Raw genomic sequence first — 24,035 nt, 5'->3', positions numbered from 1 at the left:
TACTTGTGTATTTATACCCAACTTCGTCATTTATGAGTATATGGATATTCATTTGTTCATTCAATCGTATTTATTGATCACTTACTGTGTGCAGAGCATTTACTAAGCGCTAGGGAATATTCCCTTATATTTTGAATTATTCTATTTCATCCTGGAATTATTCATTGTAATTCATACAGGATCCTTGTTCTTCCTACTACTTCTAGCATTTGAAGCAGTATGGCTTAGTGGAAAGAGCCCGGGCTTGGGAGTCAGAGGTCATGGCTTCTAATCCCAGCTCCGCCACTTGTCAGCTGTGTGACTTTGGGCAAGTCACTTAACTTCTCTGTGCCTCAGTTACCTCATCTATAAAATGGGGAACTAAGACTGTGAGCCCCATGAGGGACAACCTGATTACCTTGTATCTCCCCCTGTGCTTAGAACAGTGCTTGGCACATATAGTAAGTGCATAACAAATGCCATCAACATCATCATCGTTTGAAAATGTGTATCCATCCCCCACGTTAGACTATCAGCTCTTTGTCGGCAGCGGTGTTTTCAGGTGCATTTTACCCAAATGTTTTGAAGAGCATGTTGAATTCACTAGGAGCTTAATGAATGCCAATTCTACTACTCTTTGATGACTCAATAAAGAATGTTTTTAATGGTATTTGTTAAGCACTTACTATGTGCCAAGCACTGTTCCAAACACTGGGGTAGATACAGGGTAATCAAGTTGTCCCACATGGGGCTCACACTTTTAATCCCCATTTTACAGATGAGGTAACTGAGTCACAGAGAAGTTAAGTGACTTGCCCAGGGCCACACAGCAGACAAGTGGTACCACAGGGATTAGAACCTACGTCCTCTGACACCTAGGCCCATGCTCTTTCCACTTAGCGACGCTGCTTCTCTAACCTACAGCCGTAATTATTTCCTTGGGGGCAAATTTGATTTGATAACTTTTTTTTTTTTGTCTTTACAGGAGAGCTTTGAACTTGGGGATTCTCCGAGACCCTGGTTCAGAAGTTGAGGACAGACAATATCAAATAGATCTCCAGACTATCAATATTGGTACTGCTCATTGGGATCAGTTAAAACCAGAGAAAGAAAGTGGAAAAGGAGGAGTGCTGACGGAGAGTGAAAGAAATTCTCAAAACCCCGCACTCGAGTGGAATATGGCCAGCAGGTAGGAAACGGTCGAAAAGCTTTTTCTATCTACTAGAATTTCATACTGGAAAAAAGCAATTGCAGATACAATCTTCAGCATTGTCCAGCCTAAGTGTTTGGGTATTGCTTCTGCATTCCATTATAAGCATGAAATAAATTTGTAATTGTAGCTTATGTTTTGCCTTGGAAAACTGCTATTCCTACTACTGTTACACTGTAATGATCACAAATTTATAGTTGTGTCAGCATTTCTATTATAAGCTTCTTTTGAATTGCCTTTAAGTACCTCAGGCTGAAAATGAGCATTTGGGTTCTCATCCAAGATCAGTGAGTGAAGTGCTAGTGTTGTATCTGTTCAATTTTGCCTTTTGCTCTGCATTGAGAGGGTGAAAGAGAATCAACAAAGTAACAGTGAGCTTAAGGGGGGATAAAATAAGATTGTCTGGCTCCAGCCGGAATGCGGAAGAGGATCTTTTTCTTCTGATTAAGTCCTTACTATGAACTGTTACGTTTTCCGAGGGTAGCTTCCAGCATCCTGAAGCTGTTCATGGTTACCAGTGGAGAAGCAGCATGGTTTAGTAGAAAGATAAATCTGCTAGACATTTGAAACCCTTGTTCTTGAAATTGCTAGATTTGGATGAGTATAAAAATCCCTACCCCGGCCTGATACCATCCCAAAAAATTGGAGTGTGAAGGAATCTGACCAGTGTTTTGTTTGAAGCCATGTGTTATCTTTTGGAAAGTCCTAAACCCAGAATCGCCAAACAAGCTGAGGAGGAATTCCCTGGCATAATATTTAGAAGCACTAATGTACTCAGAGAAAGGTTGAAATTCATTGGGAAAGCCAAAAGATTCAATTCACAAACCACCAATCTAGATCCTTATTGCTTGGTGTAACCTTTCCTTAGAGCATTAGCAAGGAGAAAAATGGTGACTTGTTTCCAGAGCAGATTCCAGCTGTAGAACAGCCAGGAAAGGTGAGAAGAGAAGAGATAGATAGGAAGGGTCCCCCTGGGTAGGGACTGTCTCTATATGTTGCCATCTTGTACTTCCCAAGTGCTTAGTACAGTGCTCTGCACACAGTAAGCGCTAAATAAATACAATTGATTGATTGATTAAAAGCTTCTGCCCAATTGTCTCCATCCCAGAAATGCCTCTTTGCTGACCCGGGGATATAGTATACCGTACAGGGAACAAGTCCCTTTGCCTGCTGGGAAATGCACTTCAAACTCTTTTTCCTTGGGAAGCTGTGACCTATAATAATAATAATAATGATGGCATTTCCCTCTCTCTGATCATAATCTTCTCACCTGCCTCCTCACTCACACTCCTTTCCCCTGTAAATCCGTATTACTCCCTCATAGAGATCTCCGCTCTCTGGACCCCACCCATCTTTCGGAGCGCCTCACACCCCACCTCGCCGCCCTCTCCTCTCTACCCAGTCTTGATGATCAGATTACTGCTCTCAACTCTACCCTTTCTACTCAGCTAGACTCGCTTGCTCCCCTTTCCCTTCGCCGCTCTCGCACCACTAACGCACAGCCCTGGATCACTGCCACTGTCCGCCTCCTTCGCTCTTATGCTCGACCTGCCGAACGCTGCTGGCGAAAGTCTAAACACCATGCCAACCTCGTTCACTTCAAGTTTATCCTTTCCTGCCTTAACTCAGCCCTCTCTTCTGCGAGACAAAGCTATTTCTCCTCCCTTATTGACACCCATGCCCATCACCCCCGCCAGCTCTTCCGTACATTCAACTCCCTTCTCAGGCCCCCGGTTCCTCCCCCTCCTCCTTCCCTCACCCGCAACGATCTGGCCTCCTACTTCATTAACAAAATTAAATCCATCAGGTCCGACCTCCCCAAAGTCTCTTCCCCCCCTTTCTCCAACCCCCCGGCTCTCAACACTGTCTGCTAATCTCCCATCCTTCCCAGCGGTATCCTCAGAGGAACTCTCCTCCCTCCTCTCAAGTGCTACTCCGGCCACCTGTGCTTCTGACCCCATTCCCTCTCATCTTATGAAATCTCTCGCTCCATCCCTTCTCCCCTCCTTAACTTCCATCTTCAACCGCTCACTCTCCACTGGTTCCTTCCCCTCTGCCTTCAAACATGCCCATGTCTCTCCCATCCTAAAAAAACCCTCTCTTGACCCCACCGCACCTTCTAGTTATCGTCCCATATCCCTCCTACCATTCCTTTCCAAACTCCTTGAACGAGTTGTCTACACGCGCTGCCTAGAATTCCTCAACAACAACTCTCTCCTCAACCCCCTCCGGTCTGGCTTCCGTCCCCTTCATTCCACGGAAACTGCGCTCTCAAAGGTCACCAGTGACCTCCTGCTTGCCAAATCCAACGGCTCCTACTCTGTCCTAATCCTCCTCGACCTCTCAGCTGCCTTTCACACTGTGGACCACCCCCTTCTCCTCAACACGTTATCTGACCTTGGCTTCACAGACTCCGTCCTCTCCTGGTTCTCCTCTTATCTCTCCGGTCGTTCTTTCTCAGTCTCTTTTGCAGGCTCCTCCTCCCCCTCCCATCCTCTTACTGTGGGGGTTCCCCAAGGTTCAGTGCTTGGTCCCCTTCTGTTCTCAATCTACACTCACTCCCTTGGTGACCTCATTCGCTCCCACGGCTTCAACTATCATCTCTACGCTGATGACACCCAGATCTACATCTCTGCCCCTGCTCTCTCCCCCTCCCTCCAGGCTTGCATCTCCTCCTGCCTTCAGGACATCTCCATCTGGATGTCCGCCCGCCACCTAAAGCTCAACATGTCGAAGACTGAGCTCCTTGTCTTCCCTCCCAAACCTTGTCCTCTCCCTGACTTTCCCATCTCTGTTGACGGCACTACCATCCTTCCCGTCTCACAAGCCCGCAACCTTGGTGTCATCCTCGACTCCGCTCTCTCATTCACCCCTCACATCCAAGCCGTCACCAAAACCTGCCGGTCTCAGCTCCGCAACATTGCCAAGATCCGCCCTTTCCTCTCCATCCAAACCGCTACCCTGCTAATTCAAGCTCTCATCCTATCCCGTCTGGACTACTGCACTAGCCTTCTCTCTGATCTCCCATCCTCGTGTCTCTCTCCACTTCAATCCATACTTCATGCTGCTGCCCAGATTATCTTTGTCCAGAAACGCTCTGAACATATTACTCCCCTCCTCAAAAACCTCCAACGGCTACCGATCAATCTGCGCATCAGGCAGAAACTCCTCACCCTGGGCTTCAAGGCTGTCCATCACCTCGCCCCCTCCTACCTCCCCTCCCTTCTCTCCTTCTACTGCCCAGCCCACACCCTCCGCTCCTCCACCACTAATCTCCTCACCGTACCTCGCTCTCGCCTGTCCCGCTATCGACCCCCGGCCCACGTCATCCCCCGGGCCTGGAATGCCCTCCCTCTGCCCATCCGCCAAGCTAGCTCTCTTCCTCCCTTCAAGGCCCTGCTGAGAGCTCACCTCCTCCAGGAGGCCTTCCCAGACTGAGCCCCTTCTTTCCTCTCCCCCTCGTCCCCCTCTCCATCCCCCCGTCTTACCTCCTTCCCTTCCTCACAGCACCTGTATATATGTATATATGGTTGTACATATTTATTACTCTATTTATTTATTTATTTATTTATTTTACTTGTACATTTCTATCCTACTTATTTTATTTTGTTGGTATGTTTGGTTCTGTTCTCTGTCTCCCCCTTTTAGACTGTGAGCCCACTGTTGGGTAGGGACTGTCTCTATGTGATGCCAATTTGTACTTCCCAAGCGCTTAGTACAGTGCTCTGCACATAGTAAGCGCTCAATAAATACGATTGATTGATTGATTTGTTAAGCGCTTGCTATGTGCCAAGCACTGTTCTAACTGCTGGGGGAGATACAAGGTAATCAGGTTGTCCCACATGGGGCTCACAGTCTTCATCCCCATTTTACAGATGAGGTAACTGAGGCATAGAGAAGTTAAGTGACTTGCCCAAAGTCACACAGCTGACAAGTGGTGGAGCCGGGATTAGAACCCATGACCTCTGGCTCCCAAGCTCATGCTCTTTCCACTGAGCCACGCTGCTTCACTAGTGGAAAGAGCACGGGCCTGGGTGTCAGAAGACCTGGTTTCTAAGTCTGGCTCTGCCACTCAATCCTGTGTGACCATGGGCAAGGCACTTATTAGTGCTTCAGTTCCCTCACATGCAAAATGGGAATTCAGTACCTGTCCTCTCTCCTACTTAGACAGCAAGCCCCATGTGGGATCTGATTATCTTGTAGGTACCCTAGTGCTTAGTGGATAGAACACTCCTACCTCACCTCCCTTCTCTCCTTCTCCAGCCCAGCCCACACCCTCCCCTCCTCTGCCGCTAACCTCCTCACTGGGCCTCGTTCTTGCCTGTCCCGCCGTCGACCCCCGGCCCACGTCCTCCCCCTGGCCTGGAACGCCCTCCCTCCGCACATCCACCAAGCTAGCTCTCTTCCTCCCTTCAAAGCCCTACTGAGAGCTCACCTCCTCCTGGAGGCCTTCCCAGACTGAGCCCCCTCCTTCCTCTCCCCCTCCCCATCCCCCCGCCTACCTCCTTCCCTCCCCACAGCACCTGAATATATGTTTGTACAGATTTATTACTCTATTTTACTTGCACATATTTACTATTCTATTTATTTTATTTTGTTAATATGTTTAGTTGTCTGTCTCCCCCTTCTAGACTGTGAGCCCGCTGTTGGGTAGGGACCGTCTCTGTATGTTTCCAACTTGTACTTCCCAAGTGCTTAGTACAGTGCTCTGCACACAGTAAGCGCTCAATAAATACAATTGAATGAATGAATTAATATGGGGCATGTGAGTCAGAAGGACCTGGGTTCTAGTGCTGGCTTCACCACATGTCTGCTGTGTGACCTTGGGCGAGTTACTTAATTTCCCTGTGCCTAAGGTACCTCATCTGTGTAAAACTTGGGGTTTAAGACTGTGAGCCCCACGTGGGACATGGACTGTGTCCAACCTGATTACCTTGTAATTACCCCAGTGCTTAATATATTAAAAAAAGACCTGGGTGATCCTTCTGTCATCAATCTGGAACTTAATAATAATTATGGTATTAGTTAAGCGCTTATATGCCATGCACTGTACTAAGCACTGGGGTGGATACAAACAAATCAGGTTGGACATAGTCTCTGTCCCACTTGAAGCTCACCGTCTCAATCCCCATTTTGCATTCATTCATTCAATCGTATTTATTAAGTGCTTACTGTGTGCAGAGCACTGTACTAAGCAATTGCAGATACAATCTTCAGCATTGTCCAGCCTAAGTGTTTGAGTATTGCTTCTGCATTCCATTATAAGCATGAAATAAATTTGTAATTGTAGCTTGTTATGTTATGGAGCACCGTACTAAGCGCTTGGTTTATATTACACACCTGCTCTGTGCTGAACACTGGAGTAGAAAAAAATAAACCTTTCAGATAGTATCCTCCCCAGGGCACACTAAGTAAGGAGGCCTGCTTTTTTGATTAACAAAGATCATGCATCTATTTTGGAGGCGCATTTTCCCCGAGATTGGTACTTGGCTTTTAGATGAACTCAGTGTTAATTCCCAGCTGTTTTAATTGTTCTTGCCCTTTCCGTATTTAAGGAAAGTGAGCATGGGCCGAGGTACAGCTCTGTATCTTGGCAGATGGGATTGAATCTGTTGCCTCAGTGTGGTGATTGTCATATTGACTGTGTCACAGTCTTCTAGACTGTGAGCCGGGGTAGGGATCGTCTTTATATGTTGCCGACTTGTACTTCCCAAGCGCTTGTACAGTGCTCTGCACACAGTAAGCGCTCAATAAGTACGATTGAATGAATGAATGAATATTGACTTCCTACCAAAGGGAACCTGCTTTGCTGTTACACAGAAACCTGAACACAAAGCTGACCTCTTAAAGCACAATCTTCTGAGCACTCGTGGCCTAGCGGATGGAGCATGCGCCTGGGAGTTGGAAGGTCATGAGTTCTAATCCTGGCTCCACCACTTGTCTGCTGTGTGACCTTGGGCAAGTCACTTCTCTGTGCCTCAGTTCCCTCATCTGTAAAATGGGGACTAAGACTGTGAGCCCCACGTGGGACAACCTGATAACCTTGTATCTACCCCAGCGCTTAGAACAGTGCTTTGCGCATAGTAAGCACTTAAAAAATGCCATCATCAGTATTATTATTATTAAGTCACTTAACTTCTTTATGCCTCAGTTCCCTCATCTGTAAAATAGGAATAAAGACTGAGAGCTCTATGTGGAACAGGGACTGTGTCCAAACCTGTTATCTTGTATCTACCCCCAGCACTTAGATCAGTGCCTGGCACATAGTAAGAACTTAAGAAATACCATTATTATTATTATTTTCTCTAGGATTTAGTGCATTTTAGGACCATATTTTAAGGGACCTCCTTCCCTTCCCCACAACACCTGTATATATGTATATATGTTTGTACATATTTATTACTCTATTTATTTTACTTGTACATATCTATTCTATTTTATTTTTTAGTATGTTTGGTTTTGTTCTCTGTCTCCCCCTTTTAGACTGTGAGCCCACTGTTGGGTAGGGACTGTCTATATGTTGCCAACTTGTACTTCCCAAGCGCTTAGTACAGTGCTCTGCACACAGTAAGCGCTCAATGAATATGATTGATGATGATGATGATGACCATCCACTTTGGAGACTGTCCACCTTCACTTAGCAATTCTGTAAAATGGGCCAAAGCTAAGAAAGCATTGCCAGAATCTTCTAGACTGTGAACCCGTTGTTGGGTAGGGACCGTCTCAATATGTTGCCGATTTGTACTTCCCAAGCACTTAGAACAGTGCTCTGCACACAGTAAGCGCTCAGTAAATAAGATTGAATTGACTACCAGTAAGCTTGACGAAGAGCTAGATTACGTATCCGCCTGCAGCTAGGAATTCTTACACAAGACCAAAGATTTCATTGATGACAGAGAGTAGATAGCTCTCATTGTTTTCCTCTGCCTGTACAGTAGACTACAGAATAATTAGCAGATCCCTAGTGAAGTGGAAAATTGAATTAAGAAGGCCAGGAGCTCCTTTCAGATCCCAACAGAGTGGGGCATCAACATTGCCTCAAGCTTCAGACCAAACTGAATGCCCCCAGGATAGTTAGTAGAAGTAAGTTAGTAGCAGCAATCAATCACTCATATTTATTGAGCACTTATGGTGTACAGAGCACTGTACTAAGTGCTTGGGAATGTGCAATAGAATAGAGTTGGTAGACACGTTCCCTGCCCACAATAAGCTTACAGTCTGGTACCACGTTGGGATTTTCTGAGCTCTCACTGAGGGCCATACACTTTCATTCATTCATTCATTCATTCATTCAGTTGTATTTATTGAGTGTTTACTGTGCAGAGCACTGTACTAAGCACGTGGGAAGTACAAGTCAGTAACATATAGAGACGGTCCCTACCCAACAACAGGCTCACAGTCTAGAAGGGGGAGAATACACTTGGGAAAATGCAGCAGAAGCCAAATGTTTACAAGGATCACACACTCAGCATAATTCGCATGCCACACTTATCATCAAGTTGCAAGTCAGTCTAACATCTTTAAAATCAATCAGTGATATTTCCTGAGGGGTTACTAAGTGCCGAACACTCACTGTACTAAGCTCTTGGGAGAGTGCAACTACAGAATTAGCAGACACGTCCCCTGCCCGTAACAAGCTTAAAATGACGTACAGACTCAGCAGGACATATGAGAACAATTGACCAGATATTTTCAGCGGAGTGTGCTAAAGCGGAGCTACTGTAGACAGCAGAATCCTTTGAAAGAGACAGTGGAGCACGTCTTCAAAGGTGATATAATGCTGGACTTCTAGGAGAAAACAGAAGTAACAGCCACTGTTTGGCATAAGGCAAACAAGGCGGGAGTGAATCTTTTAAAGCCAACTTTTTGGGGAGGTCCCAAAGATTGTTTTGAGAGCAGGAAGAATCACAGCCAAGACTGAATACTGCCCATAGCAAATGCTACAGAGCCAAAAGGTGTGGAAAGGATTTTTGGACATGCATTAGTCTCTCCAGCCATTTTTCTGTACATAGATAAAATGTCTCCACTAGTAGCATCAACCTCAAACCAAAATGACACTTACACGGGAAATAAAATGTATAATGAGAATTTTCAGCTGCTACAAGCTCTTGAAGTATAAGGTCAGCGTTGAAGTACATTACCCCAAGCCCGATTCCAGAAGTTATCTTCAAGAATTACCTTCCTAGAACTCTCTTTGTGTAGGGGCTCGAAAGAGTTCGCGGGTCAGCCGTAGAAAGGCTCAAATGGTCCTCTGGGTGATAGGTTATCCTTTTCAAATCACCTCATTAGAAGGTAAATTCCTTGTGGGGAAGGGAGGTTGTCTCTTACTTCTGTCGTATCTGCCCAAGAGCTTAGTAGACCATATTGCACCCAGTGAACGCTCAACAAAGACCGTGATTAATCCCCTAGGATTCCTGAAGCACTTCTATGATCTCTCTTAAGAGCTGCAGTTAGTTGTGAAATACAGAATGGCACACATAATTTTGTCACTTTAAAAAATTCATGCAGTTTTTTCCATAGCTTGAGATCAATCAATCAATCGTATTTATTGAGCGCTTACTGTGTGCAGAGCACTGTACTAAGTGCTTGGGAAGTACAATTTGGCAACATATAGAGACAGTCCCTACCCAACAGTGGGCTCACAGTCTAGAAGGGGGAGACAGAGAATAAAACCAAACATTAACAAAATAAAATAAATAGAATAGATATGTACAAGTAAAATAAATAAATAAATAGAGTAATAAATATGTACAAACATATACATATATACAGGTGCTGTGGGGAAGGGAAGGAGGTAAGACGGGGGGATGGAGAGGGGGACCATATTGCATCACCATATTGAGATCACGAAGAAGGCTATTTTCTTCAGAGTATTTTTCATCCAATAAGCACTTCAGTTTTTTCACTATTTAGACATTACAGAATTTGTATTAGCACTTTTTCTGGTTGTATCCATTGCACAGAGGAGCCTATATGTGTATTTTCTTGTTGTTTAAGTTTAATATTATATACATGGGCTAATAATGTTCCCATTTTTATTTTTTCACTTGGCAACCACTTTTGTTGCATCTGGGTTTATTTTATGATCTGTGGAATTGATGTGCTGAGACCCGAAAGAACCTGAACTGACGTCTGCCATGTGCAAGATTATTACTAGCATGCATCATCAGAGTCATGATTGGGTGTTTTACATGGTGGTACTGTTTCCAGGGTGAAGTTTTATCCTGCAAATGGCAGTGGAGCTATATACTTTGAGCTAGCATTAATGTTTTTTTTGTTTGTTTATTTCCCAGATATACATCGAATGGAATGTTAGAAATTATTTTGGTACATATTTTTGTTTTAATTTATTCAGTCTCTATGCATTTGTGTTTACCAGTGATCTTTTCCGTTCTTCAACTTTGCTAAATTATTTATTTAGATATCTTAGTATAGCACTTAGCTTCCTTCATTTCAAGATCTAATGGATTTACAGATCATACACTAACCAAAATGTGTTTTTCTCATTTGCCATTCGTTTCCTTACTGTGTCACCCAAGAGAAGCATTTTTAATTGCCATTTAGGGAAGGATATCAAAGCATTCTTTTTCAGTATTCCTTAAGGCATTTGAGAACACAGAGTAATTTGGATAAAACTAAAAAAAATAAGAGTGTTGGATTGGAGAGTTAGCACTATTTACATGTTGTCTGTTAAATTTGAATATTTCAAATTGAAAAGTGCTATCCACATGTGAACACCTCTTTTTTTTCCTTTTTGATTGACATTTGTTAAGCACTTTCTGTGTGACAGCACTCTTCAAAGCACTGAGGTAGGTACAGATTAGTCAGTTTGAACAAAGTCCTTGTCCCACGTGGGGCTCACAGTCTAAGTGGAAAGGAGAAGAGATATTTAATCTCCATTGTACAGTGGAGGAAACTGAATTAAAGAGAAGTTAAGTGACTTGCCTAGAGTCACACAGCAAGCAATTGACAGAGTCAGGATTAGAATCCAGGTCCTCTGAATCCCAGGCTCATGTTCTTTTTCCAGTAAGCCATGCCACTTCTCAGGCCGTGCTGCTTCTTGCAGTCTTCCCATATCTGAGGCTTTTTGCTCGAGCTTATTTTTTACTTTCCTGGAATTCCACCTGAAAACTTAGCCATAGTATGTTATTTCAAAAGGCTTTTCACCCTGCAAAACTCAACGTTCTTCATTCCCACTAGCTAAAAAAGAAGCCAGTGTCTGTGCCTGAGGGAAGTCATCATCATAAAAATGGGTTTCTAGGCCTTGCACCTGCCTCTGTCCCAACCCCACTCTTTCCCATTTTCCTACAGCCTTTGGCACGCAATGTAGAAGTAAGTCTGTGCCGTTTGAACCAAGTTAATTGAGGTTGAAGGCTGCATAACTGAGTGCCTGTATACTGCATTTATAGTTTCGTTCTGCCTAAGCAGACCACTACATTAAAGCAGCCTCGGGGAGACGAACTATGCAAAGGCTTCTTGTCCACAGCCAGTAAGTGTAGGTAGCTAGGTACGTAAATTTCTTCTCACACGGAACATTTTCCACTTCCCTCAGGAAAGAGTCTAGGGTCACAGTTCTTGTTTCGGTGATTCACACCAACTTTTTATTTGCTTGCGGGTGCAAAGGGGGCAGGGCGTCTGGGTGTGAGGTAAGCAGCATGGTGTGGTGGATAAGAGCACGGGCCTCAGAGTCGGAAGGTCATGGGTTCTAATCCTGGCTCTGCCACTTGTCTGCTGTGTGACCTTGGACAAGTCACCTCATTGATTCATTCAATCATCATCATCATCAATCGTATTTATTGAGCGCTTACTATGTGCAGAGCACTGTACTAAGTGCTTGGGAAGTACAAGTTGGCAACATATAGAGACGTTTCCTACCCAACAGTGGGCTCACAGTCTAGAAGGGGGAGACAGACAACAAAACAAAACATGTAGACAGGTGTCAAAATCATCAGAACATTAGCTATATGCACATCATTAACAAAATAAATAGAATAGTAAATATGTACAAGTAAAATAGAGAATAAATCTGTACAAATATATACAAGTATTGTGGGGAGGGGAAGGAGGTAGGGCGGGGGGGTTGGGGAGGGGGAGAGGAAAAAGGGGGCTCAGTCTGGGAAGGCCTCCTGGAAGAGGTGAGCTCTAAGTAGGGCTTTGAAGGGAGGAAGAGAGCTAGCTTGGCAGATGTGTGGAAGGAGGGCATTCCAGGCCAGGGGAAGGACGTGGGCCGGGGTTCGACGGCAGGACTTCACTTCAGTGGGCCTCAGTTGCCTCATCTGTAAAGGAGCTCGAGACTGTGAGCCCCACATGGGACTGGAACTGTGTCCCACTCAATGTGCTTGTATCTATCCCAGTGCTTAGAAAAGTGCCTGGAACGTAGTAAGTGTTTAACCAATACTATCATCATTTATTATTAGAATAAGGCCCGGGAAGGTCAGACTTCTTGTTATAGAGCTAGTAGGTCAGAAAGAGCCATCTTGGTTCTTTTCCATCCAGCTCGGAAACCTGGAGTTCTTAACTGGGATCATCTTGAAAGATAGACTCTAGCAGTCACCCGTAGTGGTTTTTGTTAAGTGCTTACTATGTGCCAGGCATTGTACTAAGCGCTAGGGTTACAAGTAAATCTGGTTGGACACAATCCCTGTCCCATGTAGGCTCACAGTGTTAATCCCCATTTTACAGATGAGGTAACTGTGGTGCACAGAGAAGTGAAGTAACTTGTATAACTTTACTCAAATTGGTTAAAAACAAAATCATGTGTTTGGGGGAGGGGGCTTGGAGGAGGGGAAGAGGTTAATTTGGATAATTGAGAAATATCTTTTTTGTAAATGGGATTAAAAAGATTGCTTTTAGACATAAATCGAGTGCCAAGCTCTTTGTACTCGAGTTATATTTTCATGACAGAGCTAAAACGCCCATGAAACGGGTTTATAATGGAAACACTGGCAGTCATAGTAAAGTAGTGAATGCAAAGCTCTGCTAGCATACATCCTTATGAAAAACAAACCACAGATAGGGCTGACCTGGATCTTATGGGGGAAACTAACTACATAAGGAGCTTCAAAAAGCTTTGCAACTGCCTCACTGCTTATTTTCTAGATGAGATAAACATGTCAGAATACGTCAGAAGGACCCTATTGATGTAGACCCTCAAAACCTCCAGCAGCAGCAGGTAAAGTCAGGTTTAGTGAGTTTAAGTTGAAATGTGTTGGGTAGGCTTATGTTAACCATTTGTTAGTAGGACTATATAACAGGTTAATTGCAAAGTATTGAGAAAACAGTATCTCATTTTCCAGGTCCTGTAAAAAGAGTCCTTGTGGCAGTCTTTCCTTTTTGTAATAATAATAGATACTTATGGTATTTAAGCACTTAACTATGTGCCAGGCACTGTACTAAGCACTGGGGTGGTTAAAGGCAAATTGGGTTGGACACAATCCCTGTCCCATGTGGGGCTCACAGTCTCAATCCTCATTTTACAGATGAGGTAACTGAGGCACAGAGAAGTGAAGGGACTTGTCCAAGGTCACACAGCAGATAAGTGACAGAGTCAAAATTAGAACCCACAACGTCCTGAATACCAGGCCTGTGCTCTGTTCACTATGCTATGCTGCTCCTCTAGTAAAGAAGTGAGGAGTCATATAGAAGAATATCTAGTATTCGCAGGCACGGTGCAAGTTATAATGTAGCAGTTGAAGTATAACCCGCTACTAGACTTCCATGATTCATTCCTTGGGAATCCCTTTAGATTTAACCAATGCAGCAAAACTGGGGTAGGTCTCTGTTGGAATGCTTTTAGAGGCTATAATTAATGAATGGTGTCTATTGAATACTTACTGTTTGCACAGTACTGTCCTAAGCACTTGGGAAAGTACAGTTCAACAGAGTTGGTAGACACATACACTGCCCTCAAGGAGCTTGTAGTTAATGATTTAAAAAGGACCTCATTATTAAGCTAACAACCTCTTGTTTACTTTTTCAAAAGGCACTTCACTAATAGGCACTCTCATTCACTAGCTCAAATTTGCCCCTCCACCAAATAGAAGGTTTGTAATCTAAAAGCAGAATTATCCACTCCTGAATAACAGTCATGACTTAAATTTTTGGTAGCGAGTAGTATAATGAGCTATAATCCAAATAAGTTGCTCCTCAGATTTGAAGATGACATTAGTAATGAGGTGATGTTTTGTCAATGTGTGCACAACCGTGTGCATACCCAAAGCTTCCTCTCTACGAAATTCACACTGTTTGATTGCCCTTCAGCAAGATGCTTTGCGCTGTTTTCTCCCCACTCTCCGCTGCTAAGCCACACCATTTTGCTTCATTTGACTGTTAAAGCATTTCTTCTAGTCTCCCTGTTTATTCATTCAATCATATTTATTGAGCACTTAGTGTGCAGAGCACTAAGCGCTTAGGAGAGTACAATATAACAATAAGCAGACACGTTCCCTGACCACAACGAGCTCACAGTCTAGAGCTCATGACAGGCCATTTCATTCATTCATTCAATCGTATTTATTGAGCGCTTACTGTGTGCAGAGCACTGTACTAAGCGCTTGGGAAGTACAAGTTAGCAACATCTAGAGACGGTCCCTACCCAACAGTGGGCTCACAGTCTAGAAGGGGGAGACAGAGAACGAAACAAAATAAGAAGCAGCGTGGCTCAGTGGAAAGAGCACGGCTTTTGGAGTCAGAGGTCATGTGTTCAAATCCCAGTTCTGCCACTTGTCAGCTGTGTGACTTTGGGCAAGTCACTTCACTTCTCTGGGCCTTAGTTACCTCATCGTCCTGCTGAGCTGTTCACCTTTTTCACCTTACCATATGGCAGGTATTTGGATATCTCAGTGTTGTCCATTCATGTTCAACCTAATGAATTTTTTTTATAGTATCTGTTAAGTGCTATGTGTCAGGCACTGTTCCAAGCACTGAGATAAGTACAAGGTAATCAGGTTGGACACAGTTCCTGACCCTTCTGGGGCTCACAGTCTTAATCCCCATTTTCCAGATGAGGTAACCGAGGCACAGAGAAGTGAAGTGACTTCCCCAAGGTCACCCAGCAGACAAGTGGCAGAGCCGGGAATAGAACCCAGTTCCTTCTGACTCCTAAGCCCAGGCGCTATCCACTAGGCCACGCTGCTTCTTAGGTAGAAGTTGTGAGGTGACAAGCATGGCTTTGAAGATAATGATCAGATTACATTCCAGAATTTCTTTGCCATTGCTTCAGTCTTAACTGATTGGAAGTAATAACAGAAAGCCATGGTAGAACTGCAGTAGAAGTCAGAGGCAACTTTGTGACCTAGTGGAAAGAGCACAGGTATGGAAGTCAGAGGACCTGGGTTGTAATCCCAGCTTCATTCATTTGTTCATTCATTCGTATTTATTGAGCATTTACAGTGTGCAGAGCACTGTACTAAGTGCTTGGGAAGTACAAATCAGCAACATATAGAGACGGTCCCTACCCAACAATGGACTCACGGTCTAGAAGGGGGAGACAGACAACAAAACAAAACAAGTAGTCAGGTGTCAGAGAAGCAGCATGGCTCAGTGGAAAGAGCCCAGGCTTGGGAGTCAGAGGTCATGGGTTCCAGTCCCGGCTCCGCCACATGTCTGCTGGGCAAGTCACATCACTTCTCTGAGCCTCAGTTACCTCATCTAGAAAATGGGGATGAAGACTGTGAGCCCACTGTTGGGTAGGGACCGTCCCTATATGTTGCCAACTTGTACTTCCCCAGCGCTTAGTACAGTGCTCTGCACGCAGTAAGCACTCAATAAATATGATTGATTGATTGATTGCCTGTGAGCCCCATGTGGGACAACCTGATCACCTTGTATCCCCCCAAGCGCTTAGAACTGTGCTTTGCACATAGTAAGCGCTTAACAAATGCCATTATTATTATTTATACTATACAAGTAAACAGGTGTCAACACTTGCCTGCTGTGTGATCTTGGGCAAGTCACTTAACTCCTCTGTTTCTCAATTTCCTCCTCTGCAAAATGGGGATTCAATACCTGTTCTCCCTCCTGTGTAGACTGAGTGTCCTATGTGGGACAGGGACTGTGTCTGACCTGATTAATTTGCATTTATCCAGTATTTAGCATAGTGCTTGTCAAATAGCAAGGGTTTAAAAATACCATATTACTAGCAACAACAATAATAATATATTATATATAATTATAATATAATTGGTATAATTATTATATTCTGTTTGGTCCAAATCTTGATTCCATATTGACACCACTGTTGGACAGATGCAGTAGTCAAGCCGAGATAGGGTAAGTGCTTGGATCAGCATGGTAGCAGTTTGGATAGGGAGAAAAGAGCGGATTTTAGCAATGTTATGGCATTTTAGTTTTAGGTGCCTGCCTATCTTAATATGTAACAGAATGAATGTACTCTGGAGACAGAGCATCACACCCTAAACAGCCCTCTGGACCCAGGAAGCTCTCTCAATAAATACCACTGACAGACTGATGAATAAATGCAATTAGTACGGATTTTATTTTACCTCATCATTTTCCAGATGAGGGAACTGAGGCCCAGAGAAGTGAAGTGACTGGCCCAAGGTCACATAACAGACATGTAGACGTGTGGCAGAACTGGGATTAGAACCCAGATCCTTCCAACTCCCAGTCCCGGGCTCTACCCACTAATAATAACTGTGGTATTTTTTTAAGTGCTTGCTATGCATCAGGCACTGTACGAAGTGCTGGGGTGGATCCAAGCAAATCGGGTTGCACCCAGTCCCCTTCCCCCGTGGGACTCAGCATCTTCATCCCCATTTGACAAATGAGGGAACTGAGGCCCAGAGAAGTGAAGTGACTTGCCCAAGGTCACACAGAAGACAAGGGGCGGAGCCAGGATTAGAACTCGGGTCCTCCTGGTTCCCAGGCTCTCTCCACTAGGCAACACTGCTCCCTGTCTATCGAGGATGGATTATCCATGCCCCGGACGTTCGTTCATTCATTCATTCAATTGTATTTATTAAGCACTTACTGTGTACAGAGCACTGTACTGAGCACTTGGGAAGTACAAGTTGGCAACATATAGAGATGGTCCCTACCCAGCAATGGGCTCACAGTCTAGAAGGGGGAGACAGACAACAAAACAAAACATGTGGACAGGTGTCAAGTCGTCAGAACAAATAGAATTAAAGCTAAATGCACATCGTTAACAAAATAAATGGAATAGTTAATAGAAAGAAGTGAGTTGTGGAGAGGGATGTGAGGGGCTGTGGGGCTAAGGATAGAGGGGAAAAGAGGGCTTAGTCCAGGAAGGCTTCCTGGAGGAGGTGGGATTGAGGAGGGATTTGAGGTGGGGAGAGCAGGGAGGGCGGGGGGTCCTGTCTTCAGGCGAAAGAGACCGAGATGGAGATGGAGCTAGTGCAGACCATCTGGGGCGAAAGGCAAATGACTTGTACTTCCCAAGCGCTTAGTCCAGTGCTCTGCACACAGTAAGCGCTCAATAAATACGATTGAATGAGTGAATGAGCTCATGTGATATGGCTGAGTAACCGGTGCTAAGTGAGCATTTTGCTTAGAAGCAGTTGGGGAAATTTACACATCTGAATCTACCTGGGCAAGCTCCTTTTTCCTATTTATTATCAGGCCCCTCCCATGCACTGTTGAATAGCTTCTGCAGTCATTCATTCGATCGTATTTATTGAGCGCTTACTGTGTGCCGAGCACTGTACTAAGTGCTTAATAATGATGGCATTTGTTAAGCGCTTACTATGTGCAAAGCACCGTTTGAAGCGCTGGGGAGGATACAAGGTGATCAGGTTGTCCCTTGGGGGACTCCCAGTCTTAATCCCCATTTTAAAGATGAGGGAACTGAGGCACAGAGTAGTTGTGACTTGCCCAACGTCACATGGCTGACAAGCGGCTTTCCGCTGAGCCATAGCTATTTCATTTGTAGATCTTTTAGAGATCTCCATAAAGTGGCCATCATTCATTGTCCTTGTGGAAAGGGCTACAGACTAAAAGGAGCTTTTTTTTTTTGAGAACTTCATCTTTTTAAAGTGAGCAGATTTCTGCTTATTCATTGAATTTCAGCTTTTGAAACACATTTAGATCATTAGTTTCTGATCATTTTTATGTATTTGGATAGTGGGTCAATTTCATCTAGGGAAGTAGTCATTTAAGATAGATTATGAGTTAGAGGTAAGGAACTTGACTCCAGTAAAGTACTGAACATACTGGGTGGTATGAAAAGTTAAAGGAATCCTTCTCCCTCCCTCAGAATTAGATCCTATCTTCCCTCGCCCTTCTATTTGGCTGAAACTCAACACTGTATTGCTGTGGTATCTCTCAGCCATCCTCTGGAGCATTTTTCCCCTTTTAAGAGACAATATTTTCTCATCTTCCACTTTTAGAAATGTGCCACTTAAGAATGTAGCATCATAAATGCCAGATGTCTTCTTCATGCTGTGTGCAGATGTCATGATATAAAAATGACATGCTAAAGTTTTAGTAGAAAGGGAATTACAAGACTTACAAGCTCTCCCAGTGATTACTGTGTGAAATATTATCTGCATCCTAAAACTAGATGGTGCATTTAACATATATTTTAATCAATACTGTTTCTGGTATCAACTTCCCCTTTTACTTCTGAACAATTCTTTACAATATTACATTTTCATTTTATTAATTATTTTGAAAGTACCACTCAAGTGTTACTCGAGAAGCAGCATTTACTAGTGGATAGAGCACAGGCCTGAGAGTCAGAAGGATCTGGGTTCTAATCCTGATTCTGTCACTTCTCTGCTGTGTGACCTTGGGCAAATCACTTCACTTCTCTGTGTCTCCATTTCATCATCTGAAAAATCTGGGACAGTGACTGTGTCCAACCTGATTTGCTCATACCCAGCCCAGCACTTAGTACAGTGCCTGACACATAGTAAACACTTAAAAAATACATGATCATCAGTATTATTCCATTATCCTACTTATTAATATTATTATGTGGTCCGTCCAGAGAACCTCTGGTAATTCAGCTGCTGTGTCCAAAATGGAGAACTAAAACTCCATTTAGTGGGTTCTTGCTAACTCGTCAGTTGCACTAGAGACACAAGGAAGCAAGCAGATTATACCATCTTCAGTTAGTTAAGCAAATGCTTCTTTTCTTAAGGGACTTGAACCAAGTACCGTCTGGTATATTGTGAAATATACTGTAGTCTTAAATCCTGTGGTTGAAAAGCACAATCATCGTAACTCTTATCACCCTTTTATTCTAAAACCAAGTCAACTCAAAATTTAAAACCATTCAATAAAATCTGTGACTTTGAGTGAAAAAAATTTCACATAAATCATTCAGAAGAATTTTTAATTAATGCATCTGAGTCTTTTTGTTATTTTATAGGAATGAATGTGAATTAAAATAAGTCAACTGTCTCCCCTGACTGTGTCTGAGCACTTGGAGGAATACATTAGGATCAAAGATGTAATCCCTGCTCTAAAAGAGCTTGCAATGTAGTCGGGGAGACAGACACTCAAATCAGTTACATATAGGAGGAAGTAATAGAGTATAAAGATATGCACATAAGGTCTACAAGGAGTTACAAGTATTTAAGTGCTTAGGAAGTGCAGAAATGAGTGTTAGGGGATGTAAAGCAAGGAGGAGGCACCATTTTGTAAGGGCCTTGAAGAAGAAGAGAATGGAGGTCTGCCAGAATGGAAGGGGAAGGGAATTCAGTTTAGCGGGGAGTTTGTGAGCAGGAGATCCGTGTGGGACAGACAAGAATGAGACAGTGGAGAAGCAGCGTGGCTCAGTGGCAAGAGCCCGGGCTTGGGAGTCAGAGGTCATGGGTTCTAATCCCAACTCCGCCACTTGTCTGCTGTGTGACTTTGGACAAATCACTTCACTTCTATGTGCCTCAGTTCCCTCATCTGTAAAATGGGGATTAAAACTGTGAGCCCCACATGGGACAACCTGATCACCTTGTATCCCCTCAGTGCATAGTAAGCGCTTAACAAATACCATCATTATTATTATAAGCTTCAGAAGAATGAAGAGTAACGGCTGGAAGAAGAGAGTGAATAGGAAGGAGAGGGCTATTTGAGCCCCTTAAAGTCAATGATTAAGGGTTTCTGCTTGATGTAGGGAGGAATGGGCAGCCATTCAAAGCTTTTGAGTTGTGGAGAGAAGTGTGCAGAAAGGCAATGAAAAAAAAACAATGATCTGGGCTGCAGAGTGAATTAAGGACTAGACTGTAAGCTCCTTGTGTGCAGGGAACAAGTCTGTTAACTCTTATATTGTATTCTCCCAAATGCTTAGTACAGTGCTCTGCACACAGTAAGTGCTCAATAAATAATGAATTATAATAATATAATAATGGAATTATTGGTTGGACTGGAAAGGAGAAAGGTTGGAAGCAGGGAAGTCAACATGGACATTGATGCAGTTGTTAAGGCTGGACGTGACAAGTGCCTTGGCCAGCGTGGTGGCCATTTGGATGGAGAAGGAGGGGTAGATTCTGGAAATGTTATGGAGGATGAAGATGTGATAAGTATAAGATTTTACCCAATTAATTATTTGCATGAACAGATTCATCAGACTCACTTGAAGCCTGCGTTATTTTCGTTACTGCCATCATTTTCCAGTTCCTTCTGTGTCTCTCCCCTACCTCCTCTCTGAGATATTCATTCAATTGTATTTATTGAGCACTTACAGTGTGCAGAGCACTGTACTAAGCGCTTGGGAAGTGCAAGTCAGCAACATAGACAGTCCCTACCCAACAGTGGGCTCACAGTCTAGAAGGGGGAGACAGAGAACCAAACATATTAACAAAATAAAATAAGTAGAATAGATATGTACAAGTAAAATAAATAAATAAATGGAGTAATCACTTCACTTCTCTGGGCCTCAGTTTCCTCATCTGTAAAATGGGGATTAAAATGCGAGAAGCAAAGTGGCTCAGTGGAAAGAGCCCGGGCTTTGGAGTCAGGGGTCATGGGTTCGAATTCCGGCCCCACCAATTGTCAGCTGGGTGACTTTGGGCAAGTCACTTCACTTCTCTGTGCCTCAGTTCCCTCATCTGCAAAATGAGATATATACTGAGAGAGACAGACAGACACACATATCTCCCTTTCTATCACCCCTCCTTTCAGGTCATTGTCTTTGTCATTTGGATTTTGACACTCTTAACTTTGCATCCTTTCCACCCTGGAACTTAGGTCCTAGAGGTTGGATTCTAGACTGCGAGCCTGTTGTTGGGTAGGGATTGTGTCTATTTGTTGCCGAATTGTACTTTCCAAGCGCTTAGTACAGTGCTCTGCACATAGTAAGCGCTCAGTAAATACGATTGAATGAATTTAGGCCTCTCCTGTCTCCCAAGAGCAGTGTAGCCTCTAAACTCCAAAAGCTGACAGCGGAGAAGCTTCTGTAGCCCAGGACAGTCACAGGCGACTCCTGCAGCTGGGGAAGGGAGTGTGGGGGAAGAGGGGTTTGAAGAGTTCAACAGCATGGGGAATGCAGGTGTAGGGACTGTGAAAGAGTTTTAGCTTTAAGTTCAAACTTAAAAGGCCAAGGTTTCAGAGTAAAGGGAATTAGTTGGGGGAGGAGGAAGGGAGTTTCCCCCATTAGATATCAAATCTAAAACAGCCCTTTGTTTTCTGGGCTAAAAATAGTCACAGAATCCATTTTATGGTTTCAAGGAAACAGTTATTAAAATTTAAAAATAGAATGCCATCTTGATATTGTTTGACAGAAGGCACTATTGGTGTGCTTTTTTTTCCATTTGTAAAGAAAAACTCAAATTAATCTCTTAAATGTGCTACAGCCTTTATATCCTTCCCCTAACAATAGTATTTAGTAAATTCCTAAACGTACACAATGCAACATGCGGTACTACTATACAGAGAAGCGGACGTAGTCCCTGGTTAGCCACAGTTACATTTTATGCCAGATAATTAATTTAAAATGTTGCTCTTACTGATTTTTCTATTAATGTACTTCATAGGTAAAAGTAACTGGCCTGGTAATTATTTAGAGGGCTGAGGAATTAAATTTAACTTCAGATCAATTGTGTTAATCATTTTTTTTATCTTTAAATCATGTAATAATTGCAGTAGCAGCAGCATGGATTCATGTCCCTCCACCAATACGGACTTGTTTAAAAGAGCAAAATGATCATTGTAAATAATCTAAGATTTTTAAATGAGATAAATTACTTATTCATAATAATAATGTCCGTCTCCCCCTCTAGCTGGTAAATTCATTATGGGCAGAGAATGTGTCTGTTATTATGTTATACTCTCTCGAGTGCTTAGTACAGTGCTCTGCACACAGTAAGCACTCAATAAATGTGATTGATTAATTGATTAACACGTGGTTTGAGCCTAGGGGCATGTTATTTCACACCGAGTAAAATCTCATTAATTCACACCCCACCAATCTGGAATTGAAGTGACTTTAACAGCCTTTTTCCTCTCCTTGCTTGCTCCTCCTTGTCACAGGTAAGGAGGTTCTGAAGTAAAAGATTTTGCAGTGTAATTAAGCTGGCATGAATTAAGCATTAAGCTACTGGAGACAGTAAAGACAGCACAGGAGCCAGCTCAGGAGGAGACACAGACCATTTCCTGGCTCTCCAGCTGCTCCAGGCAGATTTTGAGAGCTAGAATGAGTGTTGGTCTAGGGCAGATGTCTGGAAATCTAGCCTAAATTTAGCACATGCAATCACACAGGAAAATACAGACCCACAATACAGTAGCGGAGCTGCTGATTTGAAAAGTGTTTCTATAATTCATACTTTTCACTAATTCAATTTGGGGTTCCCTTTATCTCCTTTTAACACACTTTTATTATATCCCAAAATGTGCATTTAATCAGACCGTGCAAATAATAGGTTCAACTGTTCTTCAGATCCCTCAAAAATGCCACACATTTTCCCCGCCCTCCCTCCTTCCCCTCCCCACAGCACTTGTATATATATTTGTACAGATTTATTACTCTGTTTATTTTACTTGTACATATTTACTATTCTATTTATTTTGTTAATGACGTGTATATAGCTTTAATTCTATTTGTTCTGATGATTTTGACACCTGACTAAATGTTTTGTTTTGTTGTCTCCCCCTTCTAGACTGTGAGCCCATTGTTGGGTAGGGACCGTCTCTACATGTTGCCGACTTGTACTTCCCAAGGGCTTAGTACAGTGCTCTGCACACAGTAAGTGCTTAATAAATATGATTGAATAAATGAATGAACCCAATTTGCCTGTATCCACCCCAGCGCTTAGTACAGTGACTGGAACATAATAAGCACTTAACAAATACCGTAATTTTTAGTATTATTATTATTATTTGAATGCTTTCTGCAATGGCTCTTTGCTCACTAGATCTCTTAATTCCCCCAAATTGCCTTCCTTGCAGTCACAGAACCAGAGGACCCAACTTGGTCTTTCATTCATTCATTCAGTTGTATTTATGGGAAGTACAAATTGGCAACACAAAGAGACAGTCCCTACCCAACAACGGGGTCCCAATCTAGAAGGAGGAGACAGACAACAAAACAAAATAAGTATTTATCAGAATAAATAGAATTATAGTTATATAAGCATCATTAATAAAATAAATATAGTATGTACAAATAAAATAGAGTAATAAATATGTAAAAATACATACAAGTGCTGTGGGGAGGGGAAAGGGGTAGGGGAGAGGGAGTCCAGGGGGCGATGAGGAGGGGAGAAGGAGGAGGGGAGGAAGGTAGGTCTTCTGGCAGCTATGCCTTTTCCAAAGCTCAGGAAAGATGTAGAAAAAAGGAGCATGGTTCAACAGTCAAATATGGAGCTGTAGTTGGAGTTGTGAATTCCTGGCTCAGCTTATTGTTTGTTGTTGTATTAATTGTTGGGGG

At 43.2% G+C, this 24,035-nt stretch overlaps 1 protein-coding gene across 2 annotated transcripts in view; it reads left to right on the top strand.

Annotated features, from left to right (window-relative positions):
* The window catches only part of VPS13B (vacuolar protein sorting 13 homolog B), a 1,018,523-nt gene that overhangs the window by 645,159 nt on the left and 349,329 nt on the right, over positions 1-24,035 (top strand). For both annotated transcript variants that reach the window (XM_038744561.1, XM_038744562.1), the window contains exon 30: positions 965-1,168. In XM_038744561.1, the coding sequence (XP_038600489.1) occupies positions 965-1,168 (204 nt within the window). The remainder of the gene's footprint in view (positions 1-964; positions 1,169-24,035) is intronic.

This window comes from Tachyglossus aculeatus, chromosome 4 (genome assembly GCF_015852505.1).
Source record: "Tachyglossus aculeatus isolate mTacAcu1 chromosome 4, mTacAcu1.pri, whole genome shotgun sequence".
Lineage (NCBI taxonomy): Eukaryota > Metazoa > Chordata > Mammalia > Monotremata > Tachyglossidae > Tachyglossus > Tachyglossus aculeatus.
This window is presented reverse-complemented; position numbering and strand designations above follow the sequence as displayed.